The sequence below is a fragment of the Lissotriton vulgaris genome, chromosome 10 (genome assembly GCF_964263255.1).
Source record: "Lissotriton vulgaris chromosome 10, aLisVul1.2, whole genome shotgun sequence".
In the NCBI taxonomy this organism is placed as follows: Eukaryota; Metazoa; Chordata; class Amphibia; order Caudata; family Salamandridae; genus Lissotriton; species Lissotriton vulgaris.
The window spans coordinates 465030859-465057917 of record NC_141698.1 but is presented as its reverse complement, the minus strand read 5'-3'; the positions used below and the strand labels follow the sequence as shown (position 1 = coordinate 465057917).

At 47.2% G+C, this 27059-nt stretch overlaps 1 protein-coding gene across 1 annotated transcript in view; it reads left to right on the top strand.

Moving 5' to 3' along the window:
- The window catches only part of ROGDI (rogdi atypical leucine zipper), a 421371-nt gene that overhangs the window by 82409 nt on the left and 311903 nt on the right, over positions 1-27059 (top strand). The window contains exon 2 of the mRNA XM_086941328.1: positions 22345-22416. Within this exon, the coding sequence (XP_086797454.1) occupies positions 22345-22416 (72 nt within the window). The remainder of the gene's footprint in view (positions 1-22344; positions 22417-27059) is intronic.

Genomic DNA, 27059 nt, shown 5'->3' with positions numbered 1-27059 from the left:
CTTGACAAATCTCCTAAAGTACCCAGTCGGGCCCAAGAAATCTCTGACCTGAGTCTGGGTGGTTGGAGCAACCCAGTCCATTATGGTCTGGATTTTGCTCTGCAATGGTTGAACCCGACCTCCACCTACAATGTGGCCCAGGTACACAACCTGACTCTGCCCTATCTGGCACTTAATAGCCTTGATAGTTAGGCCTGCCTTTTGCAGGGCCTCCAAAACATTTTTCAGGTGGATCAGGTGATCTTCCCAGGTGGAGCTAAAGAGAGCAACATCATCAAGATAAGCTGCACAGTAGTCATCCAGGCCTGAGAGGACTTGGTTGACCAACCTTTGAAATGTGGCATGTGCATTTCTCAGACCAAAGGGCATTACCACAAACTGATAATGCCCACTAGGGGTTGAAAATGCTGTATTTGGCTTTGCATCATCAGCTATTCTGATCTACCAGTAGCCAGCTGTCAGATCAAATGTGCTCAGAAATTTGGCAGATGCCAACTTATCTATGAGCTCATCTGCTCTGGGTATTGGATGGGCATCAGTCCTAGTGACTGCATTGAGACCCCTGTAGTCTACACAAAACCTCATCTCTTTCTTACCACCCTGGGTGTGAGGTTTGGGTACTAGGACTACTGGACTGGCCCAAGGGCTCTCTGGGGGTTCAATCACTCCCAATTCCAACATTTTCCAGACTTCTGTCCTGATACAGTCCCTGACATGATCAGGTTGCCTGTAAATCTTATTTTGAACAGGCAGGCTGTCCCCAGTGTCCACTTCATGAGTGCACCAGGTAGTCTGACCTGGAGACAGTGAAAACATATGAATTGTTGCAGAACTTGTCTGCAGTCACTTTGCTGCTGGTCAGTGAGGCTGCCTGCCAAGGCTACACCATCAACTGACACATCATCAGGGTTCTGAGAGAGCAGGTCTGGGAAAGGGTCACTCTCTTCCTCCTGTCCTTAAACAGTAGCCATGAGCAAGCCCATGTCTGCCTTGTCAACATGTGGTTTCAGTCTGTTGACTTGAAGCACCCTATGGGGGCTACTGGGAGTTCCACAATCTACCAAATGGGTAACCTCTCCCTTCTGTTCAACAATAGTGTGGGGTCCACTCCACTTGTTTTGGAGAGCTGCTGGGGCCACAGGCTCCAACACCCACACTTTCTCTCCTGGTTGGTAAACCGTCAGTACAGCCTTTTGGTCATGCCAGGCTTTCTGTAATTTACTGGCCTCCAGGTTTTTGGTTGCCTTTTTCATGTACTCTGCCATCCTGGAGCGGAGACCAAGTACATAGTCCACAATATACTGTTTGGGAGGTTTGAGAGGTAACTTCCATCCCTCCTTCACTAGATAAAGTGGTCCTCTGACAGGGTGCCCAAACAGAAGTTCAAAAGGGCTGTAGCCAACCCCCTTCTGTGGAACCTCCCTGTATGCAAACCAAAGGCAGGATAGCAGGATAGCCCATCCCCGCCTGAGCTTTTCTGGGAGGCCCTTAATCATACCCTTTAAGGTCTTGTTAAATCTTTCAACTAGACCATTGCACTGTGGATGATAGGACGCGGTGAACTTGTAGTTCACCCCACACTCCTTCCACGTTGCAGTTAAGTAACTAGACATAAAGTTTGCACCTCTGTCTGATACAACCCCCTTAGGGAAACCCTCCCTTGAGAACTCCCAAGAGGGCCCTTGCCACAACAGGTGCTGTAGTGGTCCTAAGGGGTATAGCTTCTGGGTACCTGGTGGCATGATCCACTACCACCAGGATAAACCTGTCCCCAGAGGCTGTCTGGGGATCCATTGGTCCAACAATATCAATCCCCACTCTTTCAAATGGAACACCCACCACAGGTATTGGTATAAGAGGGCCTTTGTAGTGCCACCTCCTTTGCCACTGGCTTGGCAGGTTTCACAGGAGCGACAAAACTCCTTGGTGTCTTCTGACATGTGGGGCCAGTGAAAGTGAGGGACAAGCCTTTCCCAAGTCTCTTTCTGGACAAGATGTCCTGCAAGGGGAATATCATGGGCTAGTGTCAAAAGGAAACCCCTGAATGCCAAAGGTATGACCAACCTCCTGGAAGCACCAGGCATGGGGTCTCTACCCTCTAAATACAGGAGCCCTTCATCCCAATAAATGTTATGGGTGCCACTAGCATTCCCTGCAGCCTCAGCAGCAGCTTGCTGTCTGAGGGGTTCAAGAGAAGGGCAGTCCAACTGCACCTGTCTCAGATCTGCTCTGGAAGGGCCCCCTGTCCCAAGAAACTCAACCTGATCAGGTTCAAGTTCTTCTAGTAAAGAAGTGCTTCTAATTAGAAATTAGTTGCATCCCATAGGGCACTCTGATATAGGTAATCCTTTGTTCAAATTATGGAAAAAAGTTCCATAAACACAATTAAGAATGATGTTTTTCCATCCAATTTATTCCATATTTCCATATTATTTTATCTTTTTCACGATAGCGCACACCCTGCACGTTTTAACTTTTCACCATACACCAGATGCTTACGTTCACGATGTTATGTGTTTTTGATCCACTGCTTGCATTTGATGATGAGCCAATGTATTGAACAAGAGTTATGTTACTTTGATTGTAGATATGCTCCCAGACGAAGGGCAATCGCCCGAAATGCATTGGAGCCAACACTAAATATGTGTGATAAAAATACAAGTATATAAAGAATGAAGGATAATTCCTGGCAATATGGAATAAATTGGATGGAAAAACCTCATTCTTAATTGCATGCTTTGGAGATCCCTCGATGCCTCTTCCTTCTCATTTGACCCCCGTGAGGCTATCCTTAGTAACTGACCCACTAGTACAGGAGGTACACAGTACCTGCCACTGTAAACGCTGTATGACTTTCTATTAATCTAGATGCGGATCTATGACAATGTCTGCCTCTATTAAGACTTGCTCGGACTATTGGGGCTAGTTCGAACCACTGCCTAATGGCAAAATCCTGGCTGAGGAAGATCTAATGTGAGGTGTGAGGCATGGTTGTCATCTTTGGTATATGATATGCATTATTTCTGGACGCTGCATTCTGTTCTTTTACTTATTTTGTATCATCACCTTCATGTATATGCATATTTTATGATTTAATGTATGGATTCATTCATGTGATATTTTGAGCTCTTCATTGCCATTTTATGATTTTTATTTTCTTTCAGTGCATTTTGTATCATTTATACCATGAGCATTCCTTTGCTTGTTTGTTTTGTTTGTCTTTCTAATAAAAACGATTTGAAATAAAAAACAGAATCTGTTCTCTCATGATTAGATTATACAATCATGTATAGTCACACAATTTACTGCTCAGTAACCAGCCCTCCAGAGCCTTAGTAGCACACTCTGCACAGTCAGTCCAGTCCAGAGTCTGTGTCTTCTGGGTGTCTCTGACCTGCAACCTATACTGTTCAGTGGTTAGGCCAAACCCATCTATTAGAGCACTCTTCAGGACTTTGTAATCATCAGCATTCTCTGACAGTGAGGAGCTTATCTCTACCTTGTCTGCAAAGGAGAGCCACACGATTGCTGCCCACGGCTCCTGGGGTACCTTCTGTACTTTGCAGGCCCTTTCCAGTGCAGTGATCGATTTGTGAATGTCATCCCCAGTCTGATAGGGAGGGACAATCTTGTTTAGGTTTCTATGGTCATAAGACCTATCCCTACCACTAGGGATATTGCTGCCACCAGGGGATTCTAACCCCTTCTTCTTTTTCTCTCTTTCAAGAGCTATGGTCTCTTTTTCTAAGGCAATTTCTTGCCTTCTTCTCCTAAGCTTGACTTCTCTCATTCTAGCTTCATGTTCCCTCTTCCTAGGAGAAGTTCTTCTTCTATGAGATGAGGCAGAAGACCCTATTGATGACCCATAATGGTTAGATTCCACTAAAGGTGATTTTTGCCTTCTCGGTACACCCCCAGGTTTACGTGGGAGGATGGAGGGAGGTCCATTTTGGCCCAGTTCATCTTCAGGTAGCCCTGTTTCTCCCAAGTTGGGTCCATTGACACAAGCCTGGTCTGCATCCTCATCATCTTCAGAGTCCTGGTGGGATACTCCACTGGGATCCTCCTCAGATGAGGGTTGCACCCCATCCCCCTTACCCTGTCTATCTGGATCTGATGCTTTTTTCCAAGTCATCTGCTACTAAGATATCTATCAGGTGTTGGGACTTTGTCCTTGCTTTAATTTTCTTATGGCACACAAACCCCTTAACTCCTGGAAGGAAAATGTGTCCTATTTAGATGGCAGCACATGGCTGGCATCTTGCAGAGGCACACTAGGCCCTGCTTTTAAAGCCATGACTAGTGAGGTGTGGTGTGTGCACCTACCTACACTACTTGGTTTCCTACTAGAACCGCTCTAGGAGTTGTAGTCGGGGTGTGCTAAGCCCTTACCACATACAACTTCTAAGTTCAGTAGAACGTATGTATTATAAGCTTGATTTATATGTACCTACTGGTACCTTAATGTGATTTTTTAATGATATTCTCAAGTTTATTTGGTAAAACAATGCAAGCTGTAATCTCACACGCTGCACACCAATGTGAGAAGTTGGCCTGGTATATGATGTCCACTATTCTAGTGGGCACCTTGCACCAGTCCAAACGACCCTTATTGATGGTAGGTTGTAAAGTCAACCTTCTAGAAAGCTATCCTAATGGTAGCTATGGAGAGCAGCCTTCAGGCTAAGCCTTAGAGGCGAGTTAAGCATGTTGTTTTACCAATTTATAATCTCTTGAATGACCAAATGAAAGCACACCACACAAGGTATATATCAAATATTTATGTATTTAATCTAAACACAACCCCTCTGGTCTCTTTATGAGGTCAGAGGTAAAAGTACAATACAAGGAACTTAATTAGCATACGATAAGTTGCACAGTATACGCTCTGCCCTAGGGGCCTCACAAACCTTATACTAAAATAGTGGGATAAGAACCACGTGAGAGTTAGAAAGCAGGCCTAGGGCCTGTAGAACCGCTGGGGCTACCTAGAATCACTAAAGGTTAGGATGCAGGAGGCCCACGGGGGACGAGTTCAGTGTCTAAACACAGCCGCGGAGCACCATGGACTTTCTATGGAGAACTAACAAGTTACAGTTTTAAAGATTAAGGGCACCTAGTGGTGAACTACGATGGAACCCTTTAAGACTTAGACACTTCGAGAGTCAATACCCACGGGAGCACCGGAGTACTCTAGTTACCTCACCCACGGGAACCGGGTGCATAGGTGTCTTTTGATGTCTGGTTTCGTCGTCGATTCCAATGAAGAGTTGCGAAGAATTGCTGCAGGCGACCAGAGGAAAAGTGTCCGGTGGATCCAAGGGTGGATCGGAGATGTGAAGAACCTGAAAGCAGAAGGGACAGAGTCTGGGTCACTATCCAGTGACCAGGATAGAGAGAAGAAGATGCCAGCCGATGTCTGGTGATTTCAGGTGAAAAAAGGTGAAGCTTGACTCTTCAGCCACGAGGACCAGGAGGCGGCGTCGACGACGACCAGGAGCTGGATTCGAGCTGTCCCACGAAAGATGTCTAGTGCTGCAGCATCAGAATCCGGATTGGATCCAATAAGCCTTGGCAACAGCAACCCACGCAAGATGTCGTGATTGGCTTCGGTGCAGACCAGCAAGGTCTGAGGGACTTCTCCTTTGCAGAGGAGTTGGAGAACGTCTGGAGCAACTAGGAAAGCTCAAATCAAAGATGGCCCTTCGTGGGGGCTCGCTAGCCAACGGACTAGGAACTGTGAAGGGGCCTCGAGCGGAAATGCACAAAGCGGGCACACGGGACACTCGCGGAGTGTAGGCCTCTGAGCTTTGGTGCAAAAAGTACTCGGGGCAGGGGCTTCAAATACCCCAATGCACAACTTCGGGTTAACTCTGGAAGTAGGTGCAGTTGGAAAAATGCAGGATGTCCAGGAGTTCCGGTCCCACATCTCTCGTGTCCGCTACAGGTCTCAGCTTTGCTGGGAGCACAGGTCAGCTTCCGAGATGTCTAGAAGTCTGTGTCCTGTGTCGCAGAGACTTCGGGATCCGTTGGGAGCCTCGAACATGCAGACCGGCAAAGATGCTGTTGGTGCCTGTTGGAACAGGGTGGTCTCTCCTTGACCACAAGGGAGATTTCTTCCGTCTTCCAGTCGATGTGGAATGTCGAAGGTCCAAGATTTATGTATCAGAGTTTCGTCCAGGGTAATCTAAAGTCTCAGGGACTGGGATCCTATTCTTATAGTTAGTTTAGGGGTTGGACTAACTCTAGGGTCCCACCTATGGGAGGACCTGGGGAGGGGGTGGTTACACCCCTTCACCTTTGTCCAGTTTCGCGCCAGAGCTGGGGCAGAGTGCCCCAGCAACCGGTTTGAACTGGGAAATGCATGGGGCGCCTTGTGTGCCCCAGGCAATGTCTGAAAAGCATTCACTGAATGCAACCCACCCTGCCCCAATACACTAAAGCCTTTCTGGGGAGGTGCTAGCACCTCCCTGGACAGGAAACCTATTGTCCAGGCCTCCCCTGTCGGAGTTTCATCCAGCAGCAGGAGGGCAGATTCGTGTCTGTGGCAGCAGCATCCATTTTGTGATGCTGGGGCTCTGTTTAACTTTAACTTTAACCAGGTTTACCAGTAATTGCATGTCTTCTCCCTCTAGAAGGGTGGAATGCTACCCCCGCCGCCAGAACTGGCAGGGGGGGTAGTATTCCAAAGTGTTTTGGCACCTTACACAACATGTTTTGATAAAGCCAAACCAAAGTTAGCATTAACTGTGAGGATTATAATGCACTAAAGAGTATATGATATGGCTATATCATAGAACAGCTATAAGTAGATGGTTCCGAAAGCTGCAGAGGGGCTCAGCTCATGCTAGGGCACCCTCTCACACAAAACCAAACACTCTGCCGCCAGGATTGTCAAGGCCTGCCATAGGAGTGACTTATAGGTTACTATGTGTCTATATATGTATACAGATATAGGTATACTATATCTAAGTAAGGGGTGATTACACCACCTTACCGAGGTTGCAATTGCAAACCGGTGTTGTCAGGGGTGGCATAATATATGCTGCAGTCCCTGGCAGGCCTCAGGTGCACCTATGCCCTGGGTACCTAAGGTACCATATACAGGGGCTCACAAGGGTGACCCAGTAACCAATCTGCTATGTACCTAAAGTACATGGTATCAATTTAGAGAGAGAACAACCAGGCTGTGGGCCTGATTAGCAGGGCCACAGCCATACTAAAGTCGAAAAACCAGTGAAACACAGCAAAAAGTGGAGGAAACTATAGGAAGCAGACCCTACTCTCCTACAGCTCACTCTTGTGGCTCTGCGGGAATTGTTACAGTGGATGGGCGGTGCCTCTTGATTAATGAGGCTGTGTAGGCAGCTTTCTGGGTTAGAGTGTCTGAAGGTCCTCCTGCTACAGTTCCTATGCCTAATCCCCTGTCTCATGATCCTGATGAGGTGGAAGGACGGAGAGCAATTTGGGTCTTCCTTCTCCTGTGGTGCACGAGTTGGAGGATGTTTTTTTTACCCAGTACCTCCAACCTGTTCAAGACTATTTGCCTTTGCACAGTGCAGTCCGCAACGGGCTTGCCCATGAATGGTGGGACAGTGATAAATCTGCATTTCCTTGCTGTTTGGAAAACCGTTAAGCTTTGGAAGGGTTTTTTTTTAGGAATTCTCCCAGTCTGCCAAGGTGGATAATCAGATGGCTGGCCTTTTTCTCCAGGGCATGGTTCTTTTGGATGACGACCTTCCTTCCGACCCAGTCAACAAGAAAGTGGAGGGTGCTGTGCCTCCAATTTTCCCTGCAGGGCAACGTCCTATACCAATTATATGGTTCAATCCCTGTTGAAGGATTTCCAGGCTCTGACTCATCAGTTGAGTAAGGGTGAGGGATACTTCCTCTCTGTTTGCTCTGATGGAGCTCCAGGTTCGCTACTTCACCGACATGTCTTCTGATGACTTGTGTGCAGCTGCTGTGGCGTCGCGGGGCTTCCATAGCAGCTCGTTACCATATCTGGATGCAGACTTGGAAGATGGAGGCGTGGCAGAAGTCTGTTCTTCCGAAATTGCCATTTGAAGGTTGAAAGGTGTTTGGCCCCCAGCTGGAGGAGCTGGTTAAGTAGTCGGCAGAGAATCGGAAGCTGGTTGCTCCCAATCGCCCTCACTCTCGTGGTAGAGATTTTGTGATATTTACGTGCTTTTGCCTCTCCTCAGGCCAGGGTTGCTTTCCATCCCTTTTGTGGCAAGGGTCATGGCCGGGGGGGCCCCTGGAGGTGACCAGTCCTGGGCTCAGTCTACTGGTGGCTCCCAAAGCAGTGGCTATCTGCCTTTTCCAGTTGGAGGTTGCCTTTGCTTCTTTTGTCACCACTGGCAGGATCTTTCCAATGCCTAGGCGGTTCGGGCAGTGACCTCTGGTTACCGGATTGATTTTTTTTATCTCGCTCAGGTATTCAAGGAGTCTCCTCTGCCACAAAATTCTTTGAAGCAGGCTGCTTTGCTGGACGGTAGGCAGCTTCACTTGGAGAAGCCAGCTATTGTTGATTGTGCCCCTGGAATGGGGTGGCTGGGTTATTATTCTATCCTCTTTCTGGTTTTAAAGAAGGACTCCACAGAATTCCGCCCTGTGTTGAATCTGAAGGAGGGGTATCGGCACATTCTTCATTGTTGTTTCAAGATGGTGACCTTGCAGTCTATCCTTCAGCTGGTGCCCCAGGGCTGCTTCCTCTCCTTCCTCTACCTGATGGATGCCTACCTGCATGTTCCCATCCATGTGGCGGATGAGCAGTTTCTGTGCTTTGCGGTAGGCTCATGGCACTACCAGTACCAGGTGCTTCCTTTTGGCCTTTCATCGGCACCAAGGGTTTTTATGAAGCTACCCCAGTGGGTATTCAGGTGTATATTTATCCTGATTGGCGGATTGTTTCTCCTTCTTTTTCTCAGGCATCGGAGGATGTGCATCAGGTCTGTCATCTGGTGGATTCTTTTGAATTCCTAGTAAATCACAGGATGGCCTCCCTACGGCCCTCCCAGTACCTGAAGTTCCTTGGGGCCCTCTTCCGGATGGATCGGGGGTTGGTGTTCCTGTCTCCCGAAAGATAATGGACTCTGTTACAGCATCTCTTTTGGGTACTGTCCCAGTCTCCGGTATCTGCCATGCTCTGTCTGTGGAGCCAAGGGGTGATCACCTTCACACTGCATGTCCCCCCCCCTGCCCCATCTCCATTTGTATCCCTCTTGCATCGAATGCTGCACCACTGTGATCATGCTTCTTAGGCCTACGAGGCTGTAATTTCTATGTCCCCGGAGATTTGGGAATCACTCCAGTGGTGGTTGTACCCTCTCAATCTCTCAAGGATTTTGATCTCCTTCCTCCTTCTCCCTTGGTGGTCTTGTCGACCGATGCCACTGCCATAGGGTGGGGAGCAGTTCTGGGGGTTTCCAAGGCCCAGGGCCCTCCAGTCCTCGAACTGACAGGATTTGATGGTGGTCTGACCGACCCTTCTTTGGTTCGCTCCTCTGCTTCGGAACTGGGATGTCTGCGATCAGACTGACAACTAGGTTCTTCGTGCCTATGTCAACAGTCTGAGGGGGCCTGTGATTGGCTTGTGGGCTGAGAGGAACCTCCTTTCTCTCTCGGCAGTCTATCTTCCGGAAAAGGAGAATGGGCCTACAGATTCTTTGAGCCTGGTGTTCCCTCGTCAGGGACCATGTGCCTGTCTCCCCTTCTCTTTGGACAGATTCTATCCAGGTTCGGCCTTCCCTTGCTGGATCTGTTTGCCTCTATAGAAGACGGCCCTTCTTCCTCAATTTTGCAATCTGATCCCCTCACGGTTGGCCTGGGCATTAGATGCTTTTTCCCAAGGGGCTCATGTTTGCCTTTCCCGCCTTTTCCTTGATTCCCCGGGCCCTCTGGAAGATTCGGTTGGATCGGGCAGAAGTTCTTCTGGTTGTTCCGGAATAGTCCTGAAAGCCTTGGTTTCCCCTTCTTCAGGGTTTGGCAGTGTGTCTCCATTGGCGGTCTCCCCTGTACCCTTCTCCGCTGCTTGCTCCTCTTAGCGCATCCTCTCTCCTTCACCTTTGGCTGGAGGTATGACTCTTGAGAGGTTGGATTTGTTGGGTCAGGGTTGTTCCTTTGAGGTGGCTCTGAGCATCCAGTTGTCTCACAGTCCTTAGACCCTGAAGAAGAACTTTGACTCTTGGTGTCTTGGGAAGGGTCTGACTTCTTCCTGTGATACTTCTGATGGATGGTTTTGTCATTGGTCTGGCTGTCTCCACTCTCCGTGCCAAGTTGCCTGCCATTCTTGCCTTCTGAGGTCTGCTGTGGCTTCTGTCTCTCCCATTTTGACTCTTTGTGAACTATTTTACTTCAGCGTCCTGTCTTCCGCTCTCTGGTACCCGCTTAGGATCTTCTCTTGTTGCTTCAAGCATTGACTGGTCCTTCATTTGAGCCCCTGATTTCTGTTGACCTTAAGTTTCTTTCTATAATGTTATTTTTTTGGTGTCCGTTTCTTCTGGTTGACAGGTTGGTGAGACTGGGGCTTTGCTGGCTTCTACCCCTTTCTTGCAGATTTACCCAGACCAGGTTATTTTGCGCCTTAGCCAGTTTTTCTGCCCACGGTTTTGTCTGACTTCCACTGTGAAGAGGATATTGTTTTTGTTTTTTTCTCTCTCTTCCTGACCTGCCTTCTCCTGGTGAGGATGTTCTGCATTCTCTGGATGTGTTGAGGGCCCTTCTCTTCTACCTGAATCGTACCCATAATTTTAGGAAGGTGGATTCTTTGTTATCTACTGTCTCTCTGGGAAGGGTCCTAAACCTTCTTTGTCCACCCTGACTCAGTATTTGAAGCGTGCGGTTTGCTGTCTTACGAAGCTGCTCGCTGTCCTCTTCTATCTCCTGTCCAGGGGCATTACACTCTGGGTGGGGCGTGGGAGCCTCCTCTTGGGCCATGGTTAAGGGCGAGTCACTACGTGATATTTGTAATGCTGCTACATGGGTCTCTCCCCACACTTTTTTTACCCACAACCGTCTTCAGGTAGGGGTGGCAGCATCCACTGCTTTTGGCGCTTATGTTTTGTCTGCTGTACATGATTTGTGATTTGTACTGTTTTTTTACATTAAACTGAATTGTCTGTTTTGCTGCATCCTTAAATCTTATTTCAATCACCATGCACTTGAGTATCGGTTCATATGTAAGGAATGGGTCAGGAAGACTGACGAGGAGGTAATGACCGGTTACTTACCAGCAATCTTCATTACTCTGAGTCCAGGTCTTCATGTTCCAATCCTGAGCCTGTCCCTCCCTCACTGATTTCGGTTTATGGTGATTGTTTTGTGTTTTGTTTTCCTTGGGTTTCATTGGTATTCTCAGGCTTTCACAGCGGCTTTATGCATGATAGGTAGGCAGCGCCATTTTTGGGGAAGTGTTTGACCTCAGGTAGGTAATAGGTTTCTTTGGAGCAGACAAGCTGCTCACGTATAAGGAATGGGGAGGGAAGACCAAGACTCTGGAGCAATGAAGAATACTGGTGATTAGCAGGCATCAGGGTTTGTCAGTCCCACTTAGGCTGTCAAACCGTAGTATATAAAAAAGTGATGGAAGGAATGCTTGAATTAATCTCAGACACTGGTAATTACTTGGGCCGTGTTGGTCTCATGCACATTGTGCCACTGGAAGTTCGGGCTGGACTGTTCCCACTATAGCAGAGACAAGACTAATTTGCATATGGCTGTGTCCAAAATGAGATGCCACGGTGTGCAAAAAAGCGATGGACTGGGATTCGGCATGAGTAACTACCTGTGGCTCAGATTAATTCAAGCATTCCATCCATACCTTTTTTTTGTAGACTTTTGTGTGTGGCCCTAACTTACTAACCTAAGTAAAAACAGTTTGGCCCTATTTGGGAGACACAGAGCCTGGGTAGGTGAAGTGCTAGTCGCCACCACGCCAGCGTCTCGTGAGTGTACAAGGGAGTGTACGACGGGCTCTGTTTTCCATTTCCGTCAGCTTAGACCTAATTGAGGTGGGATTACGCAATACAAGGTAAAAGCGTATCTTGTTTGTATTCGCATGGTTGGTGACTTGAGCATCTAGTCACGTTGGTAGCACTAGCCTTGCAGTGGTATAAGAGTTATGGATGATTTCTTGATTAACTTGTCCTGACGAATTGCGGAATGACCCTTTAGGTGCTGACAATGGCATGAAACATGTTGACCACAATGCACAGCACACGCTCTCTACAGCACCATTGCTTCCAAATACTGCCACACTGTTTTTTTTTTTTTGTAAAATTTTAGCCACACTGTTTTTATTTAGGTTAGTAAGTCTCCTCAATAAAACGAATGAAATAGGGCCTTCCTAAACCTATTTTAACTCACCATTTTCACATCCCTACACTACTCACTATAGTTCACCCCACACACCGAACAGCTTTATCTAAAAGAACTCTGCCAAAGAGCCTCTTCGCGGGTGCCCATCGGGCATTGCAGCGCCGGCCCGACTAGGGGCACGCCCAAATGATGAACTATATCACCATTTGAAGTGTTAAGGCACTTCCCCCAAAGGGAGGTTATTTCACAGACCTGAACTATTTCACACTCTCCAAGGAATAGCACACCATTTAGACCCAGTCTAGTATTGCGAGGGAGTATGTGTGCTGGACCTGTTTAAAAACAGCTCCCGGTTCCTCCTTTTTGTGAATCAGGGATGACATGGCCTGGCTGTTCAGGCGCGACTGTGCCCTGTGGAGCAGCGTCAAGATTGATTTGCATATGGCTGGGTCCAAACTGAGGTGGCATGATGTACAAAACAAAGATATACTGAGATTCGGTAATTAGCAGAGATTAATTAAAGCATTCCATCGGGTAACTTTTTTGTAAACTTCAGTCTGATTTCACTAGTGGCATTATCATCAGAATTGGGGGAGCCATCAATATTTTTAAGTTCATGTTTTCAAACTATCACTTTTAAGATATGCAGTGATATTATCTGAAGTAATAAAATGATAAGCTTCCACATGTTACCGAAATAATTATGTACTTGCCAAATACTTTCTTGGCTCTGCTCATGTGGGGCTCTTGGAGCCAAGGCAGACCCTTGGGTCAGCTATCCCTGTAAATATAGTGGTTCAACCATGACTACCCAGGCTGCAACAACAGGGATTTGATGTCCTCTTGCTGCAGACAGTCGATCCAACTTTCACTGTCCGACAAAGACCTTACTAACATATTAGTATGGGGGTGACCCACCCCTTACATCCCCTGAAGTTACTTCACTGTCTGAGTACACGAAGTAGGTTTGTAACCATTTTCCAGCTTTGCTACTGCTGTGTGTAATCCTCACAGTAGTACTAGAATTGAAAAAACTTTACTCTGGGAACCCATAATTTGGGGGATGAAGGTGTGACAATGAAAAGGGGGTGAATTTACGTGGGGCAGAGTCATGGAAAGCAGTCTGACAGTCAACGTATACATTTATTATTTTTAAAATCTGCCATACAACAATTGGCAGCAAGGAGAAACGTGATAGTAAATCTTTTCTGACTTAATTGGTTGCAAAGGCTGCATTTTAAAATATATTCTGGGATAAGGGCACCTGCTGCAGAGATATTTATGTGCCTAGTAAATCTCAGGGCATTGTAGTAATGGTGAGAACTCTGATGGTTGATGCACTCACTGGAGAAATCTGTGTATTGTCTAGTCAGTTTTGACTGAAAGTAGCATAAAGGGTTAATGTGTTTACTGCAAACCACATCTTGCAACACGCAGATGCCAGTTTTTTATTTTATGTAAGTAGGTAAGTGGATTACTGATTTTAACACAATGATCCCTTAGTTACTTGCAGTTTAAATTGCAACCCTTCCAGTATAGCACAGTGATCTATGAAGGATATGTGACTCCTACACCCTGTAACCCTCACTGTCTTATGTAACAAAAACGGTACTTTGATTTACACACTTGTATGATTTATTCTCAAATTAAAATTTGAGCGTGAGATAAAGCGCTCGGACACCATACTTGGGATGAGTAGCACTGTAAAACAAGCATTTACAATGCAATGGTCTCGGCATTATTAAAGGTAGAGCTATTGGCATTGCTCATGACTTTTTTTTTAATATTAAATAAATGGCATTGTCATTTACATTGCCAATAGCTTAATCGTTAAATAAATGGCATTGTCATTTACAATCCCAATAGCTTAATCGCTCGCAAATGCATGACCTATTGCATTTACACACACACAGAGCCACACACACAAAGCCACCCACACAAACATACAAAGCCACCCACACACACATACAGAGCCACAGACACACACACAGCAAGCACAGTCAGGGGGCAGGGGAGCAAGCACAGCCAGGGGGCAGGAGAGCAAGCACAGCCAGGGGGCAGGGGAGCAAGCACAGCCAGGGGGCAGGGGAGCAAGCACAGCCAGGGGGCAGGGGAGCAAGCACAGCCAGGGGGCAGGGGAGCAAGCACAGCCAGGGGGCAGGTGAGCAAGCACAGCCAGGGGGCAGGTGAGCAAGCACAGCCAGGGGGCAGGGGAGCAAGCACAGCCAGGGGGCAGGGGAGCAAGCACGGCCAGGGGGCAGGGGAGCAAGCACAGCCAGGGACAGGGGAGCAAGCACAGCCGGGGACAGGAGAGCAAGCACAGCCAGGGGGCAGCAGCAAATAGTGTATATGAGTAGTCCAGTATAGCTGGAGGTACTTTGAGAAAACAAGTCAATGAGCACACTCAGCTGACAAGAGGTGGGATAATGTTGTGCAACACTACAAACTAAATTAACAATTGTTATAAAGCACATTTTCTTATAGACTGGTTGTTCAAATCAAATAGTGTATTGCACAGTAACTTTGCACATGAAATAATTATCAGAAAATCAAATCGGTTGTTACGGAGCTCAACAGGGTGCCTCCATAGGGGTTTCATGTATCAGTTTAAGAAATATGATCTTCTTAACGAGAGCTCGGACATGAGCACAAAAAGACTGCAAATCATGTCAAGGGACTTAAATTGGACACATATTTCACAGGAGATCAGCATTTTAGTCTGAATAGGCTTTAGGTTCAATAATAAATTGTGCGCGCTTCTCTCTGTCCAAAAACAGCAAATGTTTCCTTAAAAGCAACATTATACCACATGTGCTTGAAATGCATTAATAAGACACCAGACTGATTCAGTAAACGTACGAAACATGTGCACCATTTTTGTTTGTATAAAGTTCAACAAGAAGCACGTCTACATAACTACTCATAAAAATAACTGTGCGGATGGCGGACAAACATCGCTCGTAGTTTCCTCGTGTGCATGCAAGCTGCAACACCATCCCCCAGCCAAAGTTTAAAGTAACCATCGCAAAGCTAGAATGCATCAATAGGTACGATAAATTCGAACAAAACTCTTTATATACACTACGGCACAATAACACAACTGTTGCGATTCTTTCCATTTGCAAAAGTACAAGAAACTGCTTTTTCGGAAAAACACGAAATCTAAAGCACTCCCTTGAGGAGTAAAAAAACCAGACAAACAGAATCTATGAAGAGTGTACAGAGGCGCTAACATTTGTATTTGTAAAGCTGCCCATTAAAAATCGCTTCCTACCTGGGAAATATTTCCCTAAATCCTGTATTTGCGGTGATGTGTATATTAAAAGAGGGAACTCCTCCCGTGGAGCTCCGCTTCCCTCACAAGCCCGCAGCTTCCCTCACAAGCCTGCAGCAATTACCGTCTTGAAGCTGGAGACGACAACAAAGGCCACGCTCCCGGCGCCTCGGCCAATCAGCGAGGGCCTATTTGCATTGGCTCCTGGGAGGAGGGGGAGGGGAGGCAGCTGCTAAACTGATTCGCATACTGTCTGCGGGCTGTATTGACAGTGATAATCAGTCACCTGCTTGGGCTCCCTTCAGCACTAGCGGGGAGAGGCAGAGCAAAGGTTGCACCGGGTCACAGGATCTGGGAAGAAACTAAAAGGCGTGCGCTGTCGAGCTGCCAAGCCCGCTGCATCTGTGCACGCAGCCGTTCCCCGCGGACCCACGTGTGATGTACACTAATACAGAAGAACGGGGGAGAGGAAGGAGAAAGCTGTAAAAAGCATTCAGAAAAATAGGGAAAAGGAAGCAGAAAGCAGTAAAAAAAACGAATCAAAGCAGGAAAACCACTCAGAAAATGGTTGAAAGGAAGGCAAAAGCAGCAAAATGAGGCGAAAGCAGGAAAAGCACTCAGAAAAACCAGGGGGGGAAGGACGGAGAAGACAGTGCAAAATCAGGATAATAACTAAAAAAAACAGCATTGGCATAGCCAATAGGTCTCGCCTTTGGGACCTTGTAAGTGTTTAATCATGCAACAGTTAATGTTGTTGCACCAAAGATATTGTGCTGCATAACTCAATTCTTATAAGGTCCCAAAAGCGAGACCTATTGTCTATGCAATAGGTTTCACATTTGCAAGAGTTTAAGCTATTGTCATTGTAAATGACAGACTCTTATTTATCTGTTTTGATAATAAACACATACATAAAAGGCATTGTCATTTACAATGTAAATAGCTCAAACTCTTGTAAATGCAAGACCTATTTCACTTCAAAGAAGCGGCCGCCATTGTCCCGGGCTGCTTGGAAAGTGAAAGCCTGCATGGCACGCTGAATGTTGCAGGAAAGCATGTCGTGCCTGCAGTAGGAGAAATTCATTAAAGAAAATATTGCTTACAGACTAAGGCATACCGTGTAACAACAGAAGTAAAAGAGCCAGTCCTTATGGATGGTTACAAATGAAGACAAGGCGGTACTAAGGAGGGGCGTACAATCCTATTAACAAATCAGAAGCCAGCATTTACAAAGGACAATGGCACAAGCCAATGAAAAATATGGGCGGAGAGTGGTGAAGCTTCAAGTCCATCCTTGAATACAGCATGCCTCGCAGAGCAGCGCATGCGCTGCTCAGGGTTGACCTAAAAATGTAGTACAATTATCTGGAATATGACCCTATCTAGCAGTTGAGGTATGTTATCCTACCTTTAAATGCATGTGGTGTTAATGCTTGCGGGTCAGAGTTTGCTTATGTAAGAAAGAGTGTGTGCACAAGTGAATGTGTATGTTTGGCTGTGTGTGAAAGTAAAGGTCAAATGGTGTGTGATGTCACTTCTGCTACCCTTGGCATTTTGGGGAATTGCCGTCCATGAGGAATTGGTAACTCTGGGTCGGGTTCCCTCTGTAATTGCTCTTGTTTGGGCAGACTTACACTGGGAGATTTTAGCTGCTCTCACATTCGGAAATCTGGTGAAAGTTAAGAGATCTGCACCGTTTCTGCAGATCTCATAACCCTGATGGGGCCGGTAACTGCTGCTACCGGCCCTGTTGGAATTATGGGGTAATCATAATGAGGGCCTTGGGCGGTTCTTTATCTCACATCACCCAGCCTCACCCCAGCTCACTAGCCTGGACGCCAGACACCACCAAAGTCGGACCTGGAATGTCAAGGAGCAGAGAGCGGTGTGCAGTGAGTAGTGGGGAGTGAGTAGTGGGAAACAAGTAATGGGCAGTGAGTTGTGTGCAGTGAGTAGTGGCAGCGAGTAGTGGGCAGCAAGTCGGCAGCGAGTTGTGGGCAGTGAGCGTGGGTAGTGAGTGTGGGCAGTGAGTAGAGAGAAGTGAGTTGTGTGCACCGAGTAGTGGGCAGCAAGTAGTGTGTAGTTAGTAGTGGGTAGTGAGTGTGGGTAGTCAGTAGTGCGCAGTGAGTAGTGGGAAGGGATTGTGGGCAGTGAGTAGTGAACAGGGATTGTGGGCATTGAGTAGTGGGTAGTGAGTGTGGGCAGTGAGCAGTGGGAAAATCCGAAAGGATGGAAAGCAGGGGATTTAGGGCAGTGCCCATATTGAATGCTACGCCTTCCTTTTTCCCACAGCAAGGGAACTCATCATACATGTGTAGTGAGAGTATAATTCTAGTTCATGAAGGGACAGTGCGAGCCAGTACGTCACAAAACAACACTCCCACTTTTCCAACAGAGAAGTAAAGTAATAGTTCCTGGTTTCTAAGTTTGACTATGCTATCGTCATGGCTTGAGCAGAGACAATGCAAGAAATGGAGGTGAGTCCCCAGTAACCTGGGCAGGACTGAACGCCAATACCAGCCCTCAGTGCAGTAGGCTCAGACTTTAAAGGCGCCGTGGTGGCTCGGCTGCTCCTGGCAGCCCCCTGGCCTGTAGTCTACCGGGAAAATGGGCCAGCGCAGCCCTGAACCCAATACACAATGCCCCCCTGTCTTGAGTGAAAAGTCCGAAAGAGTGCACAACCAGGCAAAACCTTTCGAGATGATCCCATTCCACTGGATACTTTTTCAATATTTTACTATACACTCACATTTCCAAAAATGATAGCATTAGAAAGGGCGCTGTGTGCAACCAGACAACAGAATGTGTGCGCAGGCCCTTTGTCTCCTTCTCACATTTTTAATATCATGGTATACAAGCAAGTGTTAGAGAAAGATTGAGGAGTCTATTAAAACGGAGGTGTTGCAAAATAAATAGCCCATAAAAAGGCACTGCAGTGCTGGGGAAGCGACAACAGACCAGTGGCTGTATGTGTTTTTTATCCTGACACTCCGTATTTCTCTTTGTTATGCGCTACACGGGTACTGTGAAGTTAAGGGGGGGTTCGGTACCGGGAGACAGAACAGCACGCCTCTGGCTTCTCTGAAGTGCGGACTGAGCTGAAAGGGGGTTACAGTAACAAGCTTGGCGTCAGCGAAACCTTGTCATGTATGCCTTGATAGAATGTGGAATCACAAATACAGTATGCTCAAACGCATGGTATAAGGGAACGTAGCCAGTATTCTCAAACATTAGCGGCAACCTTACTCCCCTGCCAGCAGGGGTGGATGGGAATCAAGAATTAGCCTTCGTAAAAATGTTGACACCAGCTCACGTTGCAGGAGGCTGTGACTGGAATAGGTTCAATGTATTATGGCTAAGATATGGCAGGCCATCCTTCACAGTAAGCAGCCCAATGGCATGCAGCATAAAGGGGATATGCCACAGTGGCAAAAATACAAAGCACTTATGCCTATTTTGATTTACATTTGCGCTGACCATCTCTTGGCTTATTATTATACTAATGTCACCCCTTCGCACATAGGTTCAAGAAATTTGACCTTTTGTCCGGAATCTGTGATCTGAATTTTAACTCTTTTTCCTGATTTTTAAACAGTACCTAGAATATGCCTACATGGCTGGAGGTCACCATAAAGGCAACTACCTGAGCGATGGGAAACTGTCATTTACGAGACAATTTACCGACACGTCAAATCTTCTTAGCCCTTGAAGAGGCAAGAGCTTTCTTTTAAAACAATTTGCACAGCACTTCCAAAACAGTCAAAATTGAGGCACCATCAACAATCACCTAAACCATACTTACCAGGACCGGCTGTGAATGCAGCTGCATGTCCGTACCCAGTTGATAATCTTTTAACAAATGTAATTTGTCCTTACATATAGCACTTCCTTGACGTATAACACTCTGTCCACGGTTAAACACATTGACTGAGTCGTCTAGGAGTATTCAATTGTACGGTAAGCTAGGATTGGAGCATTGATGGCATCGCTACCAACCCTAGTGAGCCTTGCAAAACTTTCAATCGCTGATTGGGTATGGAATCCGCATGTTTGTTTGTCTGTTGCTGAGTAAGTCCTTTACAGTCGGCGGGCACAGTTTAAGAGATGTTTGGTTTAATTGGAGTTCCGTCTGATATGAATTTGTTACGGACCGGGCAGCGACGGGCTGATTTAGGTTGTGCAGGCTAATGTGATGCCGCTTGTTGTTGTCCATTGAGAAGGAGGAAGGAGATAGGAGTAGTGCAGAATAGGGACCTAGATGAGTGAGTTATAGTTGGACACTGTATGGTCTGTTCACATCAGGGAGCTTTTTTGACAGCAGCCGTACCTCGCGTGGCTGGTACCCACTGGTTAGTGGATGTGAGCGAGCCTTCTGATTAACAGAGAGCCCCAAGGGAGAGCAGAGCCAGCGCCTATGCATTAGCCGTCTAGTGAACATTTTGGCAGTGGTTGACGTAGGGATGTGAGGGCACGACGTGCACACGCGCCTCCCGCTGAAAGGAGGCAGCAGGGGGAGGGGGCTGGTGCCTGTTTCCCTTGTGGGACCGAGTAGGAACCATCTGTTAATTACTAACAGATGGTTTTGAAAGCTCTCTCCTGCAAGGGATTCCCCAAACTTGCACGTGTTGCATTGCAATGCAAAGCAATGCAATGCAATGAGTGCACGTTTTTGGCAAAAAAGCTGAACCGATTTCTAAAGGTCTTTTCCTAAGCAGCGCATGCACGCTGCGTAGGCGAGACCTAAAAAGTGGGGAGGAAGGAGAAAGGAGTCAAACAAAACGAGGCAAAAGCAGGAGAAAGCTGTCTGATAACCTGGGAGGAAGCAGGGCAGTGCAGCAGCACATGGGGAGCAAGGCCTGGGGCTTGCTCTGTTGTTGGGTTTGTCTCTTCACTTAAGCATCGCCCTTTTACAATACTTTGCTTCTCTTACTTTTATCCTGCCTCTGCTCACATTTATGGAACTGCTTTTTTATTTTTTATTGAGCACTCCATGAGAGTGCTTCTGTTTCTGGTTTTCTCGCTTGTCCTGCCTCCCCTTCCCTATAATACCCGCCTCCATTGCTTTCCTTTCACAAGCCCATCAAACCACTCCGCGATTGCTTCCCCATCTCTTGCAGTCCTTAAAAAAAAAAAAACGTTCATTTCTATTATTAGGGAGCTTAATATCTGCCATTTGCTACCAAATACAAAAATTACTTTCACTTGCTTCTGTTGCTCCCTCACTTCATTGCTTTCCCCATCCGCTCTGCCTGTTGTGCATCTGCTCCTCTCCCTCGTGGTCCTAAAAAAGAAAAATAATTTGTTATTTTTTGGAGGGCCTCGCAGCTGTTACTTGCGGTTTGCTACACTGCAGTGCGAACAGTTCTTTTGCTCTTCATGGTGTACTTTAAAAACATTTTTAAAATTTTTTATTTTACATTTTTTTCTTTTAAATACATTATTTACTGATCCAGGTGGCGCCTGCTACCTTGGAAAGGTAAAAAAAAACACACAAAATAATGCTCCTGCATCATTCTTTGGCGCAGGCGTGCATCGTGATGCATAATCATGCATCTGCACTCATGTGCTCACATGGAAGGATGTGGCAGTCCAGCGGTGCAGAGTCATTTCACCTCTTCTATTTTTCCCCTTTTTGTTGATGTTGCACATGATCTGCTTTTTGTCACTATTGCACAGTGATGGCACAAAAATTGGCCAAGCCAATAGGTCAACTAGGTGAGACCTATTGGCTTTGCTAAGTTTGTTTTTCAGAGCCATCTACTAAGGCAGAAAGATCACTGGTGGAGAACTGTTACAGGAAAAAACACTATTTTCCTCCCATTGCATGCGAGTTGGGTCAAGGAAGTCTTCCCCCTGGTGATCCTGGATATCTTCAATGTGCTCTCCCTCTGTGGTTCTCCATATCCAGTATTGCAGGGTGCTATATTTCCTCCCTGCAGTGGGCTTGGACTTGTAACTTAGAAGCCACCGTCTATCTCCCTCCAGGTCGGTACCTTAGAGTAGCAACAGACAGTCAAGGGACTGATACATTTGTTATGAAATACTCACCTGGTTAAGTGGGTCCAGATTCCTGAGTATGTGTAGGGTTTGAGGGTTTCAATTTTCTGTGCCCCTATGATGGACTTTGTCTCAAGTTTTCGTTAACTTTCTCAGTAAGGGCCTTCAACTCGATCAGTTTCTTGGCGCATTAGTCATGGGCCAGTGTGTCCATTCTTCCTTTCTTTGAAGCCAAATGTCCCTGTCCGTGTTCCCCTCCATAACCACCTCTTCTCCACAGTAGATTGTTAGGCTTCAGCTATGTGGCTTCCACTGCTTTCAACCTGGTATTTCCTGGCAACTGTGCTGCACTCCAGTCTTTCCTCGGTTTCAGGGCTGACATTACTCCAAAGCACATTGCTTTGCTCATACTCTTCATAAATCGATGTTTGGGTTTCGATCATCTCTCCCAGTGATAACCGCATCAGTTTGTGGGCCTACGGCGGAATCTATTTATGGAGTCCGTCATCTGCAGGTGGAACAGCGGGCATGTTTAACACCTGGAAATAAATTCTAGGGAAGAGCCAAAGTGGCCCTTGAAGGCGCGGTAGGGTATACAGCCCTGTGACCAGTAGGTGACAGAAAAAAGGTACTTGGGTGTAATGTTGATTAAATCTGAACCTAAGCCATCCATTTCTGTAGTGCAGGTGACATATGAATCGTTTTCTTACATTACAGAATAACGTTAATCTTTACTCTCCCGATTGCGATTTTAGGAGGAGGAGTTCAAGTGGCTGTTGCGTGAAGAGGTGCATGTTGTCTTGAAGCAGTTACAGGAGATTCTGAAGGTAAGTAGCTGTTCGGTTCATTCCCAGGTAACTTTGGTACCTAATAGTGTAGTATCCACTGTTTGCTTCCCTGCTTCTTGTCCTTCTGAGAGACGAGCAATGATTGTTGTGTACATAGATTATAATCGTTCGCTCTTATTTGTATAGAATACATGGGATTCTGTAATCCCCATAAAGGCACCAGTCTCTTAATTTCTTTACAATACATGGGATTCCGCAGTTCTTAAATAAAAGCCAGTCTATAATTTGTTATCGGCGACTAGTGCAGCACTCAGTCGCAGTTTTTTAACAAGCACTGGAAATGCAATAGGTCTCGCATTAGAAAAGTTTGAGCTATTGGTCTTAGAAATGACATTTTTTTTTATTTGTGTTATTTTTTAAAATAGCTACATTAATTGCTTTGTCATTTACAATGCCAATAGTTATAACTTTCGCAAATGTGACACCTATAGCATTTGTAATGCAACATGTTTTGTATTTACGTGACTTAGATGTATTGATATTACAAATAACAATGGCTTATAATTTTTTTAAATTAATACTTAAATAATTTATTTATTTTTTAATGTCAATAGCTTAAACTTTTGTAAATAACTTTTGTGAAGATTATGTTCAATGTTTTTTATTGTGACGAAAATCCAAGAACAGAAGTGAAATATTAACATCTTTTTGTGATTTGTAATAAAGCTTGAAAACGGCTTGAAACATTGAAAGAACATATTTGAACTAGTGATGCTGTGGTTGCGCTGAGTGATGCTGTGCTTGCGCTGAGTGATGCTGTGCTTGCGCTGAGTGATGCTGTGCTTGCGCTGAGTGATGCTGTGCTTGCGCTGAGTGATGCTGTGCTTGCGCTGAGTGATGCTGTGCTTGCGCTGAGTGATGCTGTGCTTGCGCTGAGTGATGCTGTGCTTGCGCTGAGTGATGCTGTGCTTGCGCTGAGTGATGCTGTGCTTGCGCTGAGTGATGCTGGGGTGGCGCTGAGTGATGCTGTGCTTGCGCTGAGTGATGCTGGGGTGGCGCTGAGTGATGCTGTTACGCTGAGTGATGCTGTTACGCTGAGTGATGCTGTTACGCTGAGTGATGCTGTTACGCTGAGTGATGCTGTTACGCTGAGTGGCACTGAGTGATGCTGTTACGCTGAGTGGCACTGAGTGATGCTGTTACGCTGAGTGGCACTGAGTGATGCTGGGGTGGGTGGCACTGAGTGATGCTGGGGTGGGTGGCACTGAGTGATGCTGGGGTGGGTGGCACTGAGTGATGCTGGGGTGGGTGGCACTGAGTGATGCTGGGGTGGGTGGCACTGAGTGATGCTGGGGTGGGTTGCGCTGAGTGATGCTGTGGTTGCGCTGAGTGATGCTGTGGTTGCGCTGAGTGATGCTGTGGTTGCGCTGAGTGATGCTGTGGTGGCGCTGAGTGATGCTGGGGTGGCGCTGAGTGATGCTGGGGTGGCGCTGAGTGATGCTGGGGTGGCGCTGAGTGATGCTGGGGTGGCGCTGAGTGATGCTGGGGTGGCGCTGAGTGATGCTGGGGTGGCGCTGAGTGATGCTGTTACGCTGAGTGATGCTGGGGTGGGTGGCGCTGAGTGATGCAGGGGTGGGTGGCGCTGAGTGATGCTGGGGTGGGTGGCGCTGAGTGATGCTGGGGTGGGTGGCGCTGAGTGATGCTGGGGTGGGTGGCGTTGAGTGATGCTGGGGTGGGTGGCGTTGAGTGATGCTGGGGTGGGTGGCGCTGAGTGATGCTGGGGTGGGTGGCGCTGAGTGATAATGTGGTGGCGCTGAGTGATAATGTGGTGGCGCTGAGTGATAATGTGGTGGCGCTGAGTGATAATGTGGTGGCGCTGAGTGATAATGTGGTGGCGCTGAGTGATAATGTGGTGGCGCTGAGTGATAATGTGGTGGCGCTGAGTGATAATGTGGTGGCGCTGAGTGATAATGTGGTGGCGCTGAGTGATAATGTGGTTGCGCTGAGTGATAATGTGGTTGCGCTGAGTGATAATGTGGTTGCGCTGAGTGATAATGTGGTTGCGCTGAGTGATGCTGTTACGCTGAGTGATGCTGTTACGCTGAGTGATGCTGTTACGCTGAGTGATGCTGTGATACTGTGGTGGTGCTGAGTGATGCGGTGGTGGTGCTGAGTGATGCGGTGGTGGTGCTGAGTGATGCGGTGGTGGTGCTGAGTGATGCTGTGGTGGTGCTGAGTGATGCTGTGGTGGCGCTGAGTGATGCTGTGGTGGCGCTGAGTGGGAGATGGGGAGAGGGAGAATAAGGAGAGAAGGGAGAGGGTAAAGAGAGGGAGAGGAGAGAGAGGTGGAGAGAGGAGAGAGCAGAGAGCGACGGGGAGAGCGGAGAGGGAAGAGAGGGAAAGGGAGGGAGGGAGAGGGAAGAGAGGGAAAGGGAGAGAGGGAGAGGGAAGAGGGAAAGTGGAAGAGGGAAGTGAGGGAAAGGGAGAGAGGGAAAGGGAGAGAGGGTAGAGTGAGAGAGGGAGGGTAAGAAGAGAGGGGAAGGACGAGAGCGAAGGACGGAGGGGAGAGAGGGGAGGGAGAGAGAGAGAGAGGAGAGCAGGCAGAGGGAGAAAAAGGAGAGCATGGGGAAGGTAAAGAGAGGGAGAGAGGAGAGAGGGGGTAGAGGGTAGAGGGTGAGAGAGGAGAGAGGGAAGTGAGGGAAAGGGGGAGAGGGAGAGGGAGAACGAGAGTGAAGGAGGGAGAGGAGAGGGATTGGAGTGAGAGAGAGAGGAGAGCAGGGAGAGGGATAGAGGAGGAGAGAGTGAGAACCAGGTTATTGACTCCAGCACCATGAAATACCAGGAAGGCACGTTTGGTTTAGGAGCTTAATGCATAATAAAAGGAAATCAGACGCATTACTCCACTTTAAGGAAGCAACACTTCCAACATTATGTAATTGCTCCTCTGTCAAACAGAGGACTGGAGTTAAGATATTCCTGAAATAGGCCATACACCAAGTGAAAAAGTGATCCCTGGTCACCGTAGCATGTAATCAACCTCAGCAGCATGAAATCTTGAAGTGCACGTTTGTGAATGTTCGGCCAAATGGCTCCTATGTTTTTTTACAATTATGTACACCCACCACTGTTCGCTTTAAAAGTACACTTGGCATCGGAAGGAAGAAATGCTGCTTGGACTCATCATGAAAAGAAGTGTCCAAATGCTGGGGAAGCTGTAGCGAAAACGAAACTAGTTTAAAAGAGCACGAGAGAAAGTTATCTGCGGATGGGGAGGCCGTGGGCAGCAACAGCAGGGGTGGGAGGGGGAGGAGAAATGCGAGTAAGGCGAAAACGAAACAAGTTTAAAAGAGCACAAGAGAAAGTTATCTACGGATGGGGAGGCCGTGGGGAGCAACAGCAGGGGTGTGAGGGGGAGGAGAAATACGACTAAGGCTGTGGGCGGGGAGAAAGAGGGGAGGGCGAGACGGAGAGAGCGAGGAGAGAGAGCAGGCAGAGGGGGAGATGGGGAGAGGGAGAAACAACACCTCCTCTGTGTTACAGACAGCCTTACAGGTCATATCACACGCCATAAGGACCTACGGTGCAGGCGGACCGGGGTGAAGTGAAGCTCATATTAAATGCACAGCCCATACATTCCATGAGTCACGGGACATCAATGCCTCTAGCTGACAACGACAAGCAGAGTAGCAAACTATGTTATACGTAAGTCACAACACATGACTCTTAAAATTTAGTTGAATTGTGTTCTTACCACTCCCTTTGTGATCACCAAAACTAGGGGGAAAATGGTAGTGCCAGAGGTACAACGAGAAAGGAGAAACGCGAGACACTGTCTCCTTTGGAGGCCGTGGGCAGCAACAGCAGGGGTGGGAGGGGGAGGAGAAATGCGAGTAAGGCTGTGGGCGGGGAGAGAGAGGGGAGGGAGAGAGGGAGGTGCAGGCGGACCGGAGTGAAGTGAAGCTCACATTAAATGCACAGCCCATCCATTCCATGTGTCACGCGACGTCAATGCCTCGAGCTGACAACGACAAGCAGAGTGGAAAGGCTTTATACACTTATAATCGGGGTGAAAAAGTAAGGTCAAGGTATGACTTACTTATGCTAGACAAGTCGGGCGGCACAACAGGGGCAGAAAAAGAAAAACGCCGCCGCGAAATAAAAGCCTTTGATGCAGCAGGGGGCGGAGCGGATACCTTTGAAGAGCTGCTGGAGGCACCACGCTGGGGAACAGATGGCTGGCTTTGATGTGCACGCGCTTTTAAGATCAATGCCCTTGCACATTGAACTTGCTTTTCACGGGCACAGCATCAAATCGCCCGTTTGGTTAAGCTCTGGTTAAGCCCCCAGATTCTCGCAAGCTCAATGTGCAAGCGCATTGACAGGCGAGACCTAAAAATTATCTCTAAAAAAAGAATTACGAACGCTACTGTTATACGTTATTACAGTTGAATTCTAAGATCCCAATACCTGCTGCCAGGCAGTGTGTCATGGCCGCGGTCTTCTGTTCTATTTTTTAGCTTGCAATGAACAGCAGAGAGAACAGGTTTATTTTTGCACTCATTAAATAGAGAAGCTGGAATCTTTCGCATGTTTCTACACATTCCAAACTACACTAGATTAAAAAAAAAATGAATTCTGTTGAACTGTTTCTAATATCTGTTTGTAAAAATAACTGACATATT